We start from the raw sequence: 7123 nt of genomic DNA on the forward strand, positions 1-7123 counted from the left end.
ATTTGACCGTAACCCCTGGCATTTTTGGGAAGACTTTATCCGTATCAGATTGCTCACAGCTGTTGACTGCGAGACCAACTTTCAGTAACTTTAGTTCGCTCGCTGTTCGTCGTCCAAGCAGTGACCGCGTACCTTCGTTTACAACCAAGAACTCCGCTGTTACCAGTGGCTTAGATGCATCTATCACTTCTATTTCAGCGCTAAAAGCGCACTTCACTACCATTGGTGCCCGAGTCGCATATGCCCGGAGCTCTCTAGTATCGAGATGGTCGATCGGATTGAGCCTGGCGAAGCCTCTACGGAATTCGCTTTCTAAGCGTAGCCAATCACTTCCACCGATGATATTCACATCGGCGCCCGAGTCTACCAAGAAGTTGTAAGGGCTAGAAGAGCTGAGGCGGCATCTAACAATAGCGTCGTTTAAGGACACGGTAGCGTCTTTTTGCTAAAAAAAAGGAGTATACGGCACGAGTAGCAAGGGTATATTCGTTAATAATCAGATATAAAGAAATCATTCGGCTTCAATGTTTATTCATTTAGAATTAAAGGGTTACAAACAACTTATACCTGTTCATCACCGGAACGTTTACCCCATGCTGGCGAGGGACTACGCATTTTGTGATCTCATGGGTTTCCTTGAATATTGTTGACGCCAGTTCTCTTGACCTTATTGCGGCATGTTACCGCAAAATGTCCGACCCTTCGACATGTACTACATTGCTTGTCCAAGGCTGGGCATATCTTGTTCTTGTGGAACAAAAATCCGCACCTCCAACAACGAGTACGCTGCCCTTGACGATGTTCGCGTGGTGGTCCTCTGGATTTTCTGGCTTCGTATTCACGATTATCCTCCTCTTTGCGCATTTTTGAGGGTGGCTCACGTTCGCGGTTTGATTCTCGCTTCCGGTTCACCGCCATGACTTCAGCAGATTTCTTCATCACGTTGTGCTTGCTTGCTTCATATGTCTCGACTCTTGTTGCGGCTTGTACAATTTTGTTCGCGTCGTGTTCATATGTTCTAGCAACCAATGCTAGCTCCTGGTTCCGCATCCCAGTAAGCAGCTGGGCGAGTACAAAACGCACCTGGTCAGATGGGCTGTAATCGCAAAGCCGTACCATTTGCCTCAGCCTGGCATGAAATGCCACTATAGGTTCACCATCCATTTGGCGCATAGCTAGGAAGGCATCGTGTTCCGCTGCAGTGTCAGTCATCGACCTGAAATACTTATTCACTCCGTCGACTAGCTTAGAGTAGCACTTGGGGTCCCGGTAGTCGGGGCGAAGGTTTGCTGCGCCGATGATGTCCTGTAGATTTTTCCCCAGGGACAAGTACAGCAATTTCGCGCGATCGGCAGATCCGGCAAACGTAGATAAAGATGCCGCAATTTCAAAGTTTTCGATGAAACTTTGCCAGTTCTCCCATAGTTTGTTCGAAGGGATGTCCTTAGGGAATTTAGGGATAAGGTCCCAACGGATGTTACACGTTTTGCTGTTCGAGCTGGAGTCCGGGGATGGTTCGAAATCGGGTTTGTCACATTCGTCATCTTTACTTGATGTCGGACAAGCTTCAGAAGGTTGCCGTGCGATGAAATTCTCCATCATCGTCTCCAGGCGATGCAATCTTCCGTCAACATCATCATTTTCAACTGCCGGTCCATTTGTTTCCACCACTTCATGGGCAGCCACTTCCAGATCCTCAAAGTCAACCGTACCTTCATCGTACAACTCTTCGCCCATTTCGCATTGATCCAAATCGTCGTAGGGCGTTGGTGCCTGCACGTATTTTCCAACGATAGACATGATGTAAAAATCTGTGAAAATGGTAGATAACGAGATTATTTTAGATGGGGAGAATCCAACGCATCACATCTTTTATTCCACGCAGGAGAAACTCAACGAAATGTTTTTTATTTTCTTAACCTCAAATCAAATATTGCTGTACGAAATGCTTTCAAAGCTCCAGGGCTCTACCAGAGTGCTTTGTGACGTTCATAACCACAAACCAAATATTTCGTCATACGCGTTGCTTTCAAAGCTCCGGTGGTCTTCCAGAGCACCTGGTGTAGTTCATAATCACCAACCATACGATTTTTTTGGATTTTCCACACGAGTTGCTGTCGTAGCTCTGCCGCTCTTCCAGAGCGGCTTGTGGTATTCGCAACCACAAACCAGATAATTTCATACGCATTGCTTTCGTAGCTCTGATGCTCTTCTAGAGCACCTTGTGGTGTCTATAACCATAAATCTAAAGTATTTAATGTATACGATACGAGTTGCTTTCGAAGCTCCAGCACTCTTCCAGAGCGCCTTGTGGTGTTCATAACCACAAACCAAATATGTTTCATACGTGTTGCTTTCAATGCTCCGGTGCACTTCCAGAGCACCTTGTGGTGTTCCTAACCACAAACCAAACATTTTCAAAATTTTTTTATATGAATTGCTATCGAAGCCCCGGTGCTCTTTTAGATGCATTCTGTGGCGGTTTTTAACACAAATCGAAGAAAAAAATAGGATTTTAAAAAAAAGTAGTTTGTAAATGTCGCAGGAGGCTCCTGGCAGGATCGCCAATGTGCGGTTTTGCCATCCGGTTGTTCGTTGGTGCGCCGAGCAGTGACTTACCCAAGCGTCCTCACTCGATGACGGTCAGAATGGGAAGAGGACAATTCTTGATGGTCGAGAGTGTTCGTGATGTCGTGAGTGTCGTGTCCGAAAGCCGAACAGCGTTCGGGTTTTATAGCACATGTCACACAACCCTTTACGAGGGGTATTGATACCACACAGAGATGTGTCCAAACACCGATGAGGAACGAACGCTGATAGAGAGCGTGCCATACCGAGAGCTGGTGGTAAGTCTGCAGTACTTGGCGCAGTCGACTAGACCGGACATTAGTTTCGCAGTCAACATGGTAAGCCAGTTCTGTCAAAATCCAGGAAAGGCACATTGGACAGCAGCGAAACGAATACTGCGGTATTTGAAAGGTACGAAGTCGAGGAAACTAACGTATTCGAAGGAGTCGGCAGAAGCATTCGTCGGCTACAGTGACGCGGACTGGGGAAACGATCCCGATACTCGTCGTTCGATCACTGGCTATGTTTTCAAGCAAGCAGGTGGTGCGATTTCATGGAGTTGTCGGAAGCAAGCCACAGTTGCTTTGTCCACAATGGAGGCGGAGTATATGGCTGTTTCAGCGGCGACCCAAGAAGTCCTGAGGTGGCGTGGACTACGTGAAGAGCTCCAAGGGATATCCGAAATCCGTTGCGATAATCTCAGCGCTGTGCATTTGGCGAAGAAGGAGGTTGGATATTCACCCCGCAGCAAGCATATTGATATCCGACACCATTTCGTGCGAGAGAAATTGGCGCAGAACATCATCGGACTTGAGCACGTTGGAACAGGTGAGCAAATCGCGGATGCTCTTACCAAGGCGATTCCAGTAGCGAAGCTTGAAGGAGTGATGAAGACCCATGGAATTCTGTAATTCAAGATTAAGGGGGATTTCAAAGGGCCCATTCAAAAATTTCATAACGCTGAAGGGGGTGGGTGGGTGTCCTCATGATGTTACAGCTCATACAAAACTTGTTGAGTATTCATACAAAAAGTGTTACGAGGGGGTGGGTGGGTGTCGATAATGACCGTTTTCAGCGTTATGAAATATATGAATGAACCCTAATCATTGAATTATAGATCGTACTAGTAGTAAGCCATGAATTATTTTCAAATAAATAATGTTCATTAATTTCCCGAGCCTCGACTGAGTAAGACGTACTTTATCATAATCGCCTATCTCGATGCAGTTGAAAAGAAATGTCAATTCCAATGGAGCTCACTGTAAGAAATGTCTTGACTATTTCTTGGGCAGAAATTTTTACTTTTCTTGAGCGGAACAGCATACTTAGCTTTAACCGGAAATTTTGAAACATTTCAACTGAAACCATTCCCATACACAGTAGAGTGCCCGGATTTGACGCTGTCCGAAATTTGAATCAGAACGGTACTGGGATCCTTTGCGAATCCTTTAACTTTCGAGATTTTTTTCAATTGAGCCTTAGTGCAGTTACAATGTCTGTGATTGCTTCGCGTTGGAAAATGAGTGTCGATAAATGAATGGACCTTTGCACGGGTTCACTATCTGACGTTTTAGCGGTGCCGTGTTATTTATGTGACCATGGAAACCAGTGAATTCGGCACCGCTCAAACGTCACATTAGTGAACTCGTGCATTGATCCATGGACCAATGCACGAGTTCACTATTTGACGTTTTAGCGGTGCCGTGTTATTTATGTGACCATGGAAACCAGTGAATTCGGCACCGCCCAAACGTCAAATTAGTGAACTCGTGCATCGGTCCATAGTTGATAGTGAAACTGAATGAATTGAATTTCTCATATTGTCAAACTATATTCCGCGGAAGTATTTCTGAAGAACTTTGGAGAGATTCCAGAAGGATTTTGGAAGGATTCCCGAAGAATCTTGAAGGGAATACCGAAGAATTCCGGATGGAATCTCAAAGGATCCTGCACGGATTTCCCAAAGATCCTGAAAGGATTCTTGAAGGATCCTGGGAGGACTCCTAAAACATTCCGGAAGGATTCGCGAAGGATTCTTTGAGGATTTCTGGTGTTTCCCTGAAGAAAAATCTCTTTGGGCTATTTTCAAACGTAAAGCCTGGTCTACTGCTTTTCAGTCACAGGGAGAACCAAATGAAAACAAAACAAATCACTAACACTGTCACAGTGTTCTGCAGAATCGATGCCGGTCAGCAAACTAGTGTGCGTTAGCGAGCCCTTTTCGACACGACTCGGACGTTGATTATCGATTTAAAGAGTCTGCTTATAGTTTCTTTATATCGATTGATATCCGAAATCCTGGAAATCCTTGCTGACGGACGGTAACGAAAGTGTGTATCTTTTTCTCGCAGCGCCGTTTTTCTCAACCAACAAATCCAAAATTGTGTGGCCAATGAGCGAATCCAGTGTGCGCCAGCGGAAGAAAACCGGTTCCAGTGATGGGAAACCCCGGAAAGCGTAAGAACACTTTATTTAAGTTGCTTTCCATAATATTGGGATTATTGTCTCCTGTCATGTTACCAGGAAAAACCTCCAGCAAAGCCTTCCGGGAGCGACCCAGCAGAATCGAATGTGGGCCCGTCTGGTGTTGATCGTCGGAATCGCTGTGGTGGTTTACTTCACAACGTTTCGAACCAGGGAGAAGAAATTCGCCACGCAACGAGAAACGCTTGAATTGCGCACCCAAAAATTGGACTGCTCCAAGTTGTACTTTGAGGAAATCGCCAAATACGCGGGTTGCATTCCGGCCAACTGTGGCCGGTTTGTCAGCGATAAGGTGGTCGGTCCAGCGGAGGTCGATGTGTTGCTGAATCTAGCGAAATCCGGCTTCCGGTTCGGTCATTCTTCTGGGGGAGCGTCGATACTGGATCTTCACTCGGGTGCCCTTTCGAAGGATACTCAGTTTATTAACATTTACAAAATTCCGGAAGCGAAGGAAATCTTTTCCGCGGAACATATTAACACATATAAGCACGTGAAGGACAAAATCCAGCAAGCGGTCAGCGAAAATTTCAAAATTAACAAGGACGCGCTGTTCCTGACTCATCCAACGTTCTTCTCGCGATTGACCAACGAAACGGCCAAAACCATCCACGACGAGTACTGGCATCCGCACGTGGACAAAGAAACGTACAATTCCTTCCACTACACCACCCTGTTGTACTTGACCGATTTCGGAAAGGATTTCACCGGTGGACGATTCGTGTTCATCGATAGTGCCGGTAAGCATAACAAGACCAACGTGTATATCGAGCCGAAACGCGGCAGGGTCAGTGGGTTTACGTCCGGTGCTGAGAACCTGCACCATGTCGAACAGGTAAGCGCCGGGGTACGATATGCCATAACGATTTCCTTCACCTGCAACAAGGAACATGCCATGGGGGATCCCAAGTTTTCGCTAGACGAAGATGATGGACCGGAATTGATGTGAGGAAACAGGGCGTGATTAGTCCTCGAACTGTTTTAATTTGCATTTTAATCGGTTAGCTTGTATCATTGGACACCTCATGCACTCCAGGATAACCAACAATTCACCTAACTATTAGCTCTAGAAGATTATGTATTACTTAACCGTACAATTCTTACTGTCGCCATTCTTTAGTCGGTTTGATTTCATGCTTGTCTATAATTGCAGGTATTATGTTTAAATACTAGTTACCAAAAAAATAGTTGAATTCGATTCAGCAATACCTACACCAAAGTATTGTTTGGCAGCAATATAATTCAACTTCATTATATTACACTGATCAACGCAAAAAATAATGTAACATTCCTGTTATATAAGTTGGTTGACCTGACCTCTGTATTTTATGGCATCTGAATTTCGGTTGCTCAACTAGACTATTATTTCAGTCAGTATTGTTTTCTAGATTCATAATGATTGTCGTTTATATGAAACACTTCATGATAAGTAGAAGAATTTTTATTTGAGAAATTCTGCATAAATACATAACAAGTAGTGAAACTAGCGACTGTATCATTCTCATCCGAAATGTTCAAGCAAAGTTTATTGTCATCTTGAATCTCAAAAAATGACCACGTGATTAACGGACAGCCCCTAAAGCAGGGGCGATTCCCTAACCTCAAATCTACCTGTTCCACGAATAAAAATTCTTTAATTTCAGCAACAAATTTTCATGTAATGAGTAGAGATTTGTTAGAAAAGACGATTTCAATAATTAAATTTTCGATTTATAATCTTAATTTGCCGAAATAGTCATTTTTAGAGTCGTAGAACAGGTAAAAAGTGAGGTTACGAGTCGCCACTGCCCTAAAGAGTTATTTATAAATATTGTTTTAAAATGCATTTTGAGATTTCTGCCCCAATACTTTTAATGTTTAAAAATTGTTTGGTTATATTTGATAATTCACCTTCAAAATTAAGAACTTTCTTCTGATACCCTTAAAAGTCCAGTCTTTTAACCCTAAAAGGCGTGGACGACTTTTTTGCACTCTTTTGCTGATATCTTTGGACTCAATTGAGCAATTCTCAAATTTTTAACAGTATTATGTAATGCATCCACAAAGATTTAGACACCGATGGCTAATCCGGATA

The 7123-nt window shown here is 44.1% G+C and overlaps 1 protein-coding gene across 1 annotated transcript; it reads left to right on the forward strand.

Moving 5' to 3' along the window:
- The first annotated feature begins 4765 nt into the window (after positions 1 to 4765).
- LOC5568813 (2-oxoglutarate and iron-dependent oxygenase domain-containing protein 3) lies at positions 4766 to 6535 on the forward strand. Its single transcript, XM_001658129.2, has 2 exons — positions 4766 to 5025; positions 5092 to 6535. The coding sequence occupies exons 1-2, from the start codon at positions 4961 to 4963 to the stop codon at positions 5996 to 5998; spliced, it is 972 nt and encodes a 323-aa protein (XP_001658179.2). The 5' UTR covers positions 4766 to 4960; the 3' UTR covers positions 5999 to 6535.
- The last annotated feature ends 588 nt before the right edge of the window (positions 6536 to 7123 follow it).

This window comes from Aedes aegypti, chromosome 2 (genome assembly GCF_002204515.2).
Source record: "Aedes aegypti strain LVP_AGWG chromosome 2, AaegL5.0 Primary Assembly, whole genome shotgun sequence".
Classification (NCBI taxonomy): domain Eukaryota; kingdom Metazoa; phylum Arthropoda; class Insecta; order Diptera; family Culicidae; genus Aedes; species Aedes aegypti.

Coding starts and splice junctions, on each gene's coding strand:
- LOC5568813 (XM_001658129.2), top strand. CDS start 4,961: ATGAGCGAATCCAGTGTGCGCCAGCGGAAGAAAACCGGTTCCAGTGAT. Junction 5,026..5,091: donor GATGGGAAACCCCGGAAAGC/GTAAGAACACTT, acceptor TCATGTTACCAG/GAAAAACCTCCAGCAAAGCC.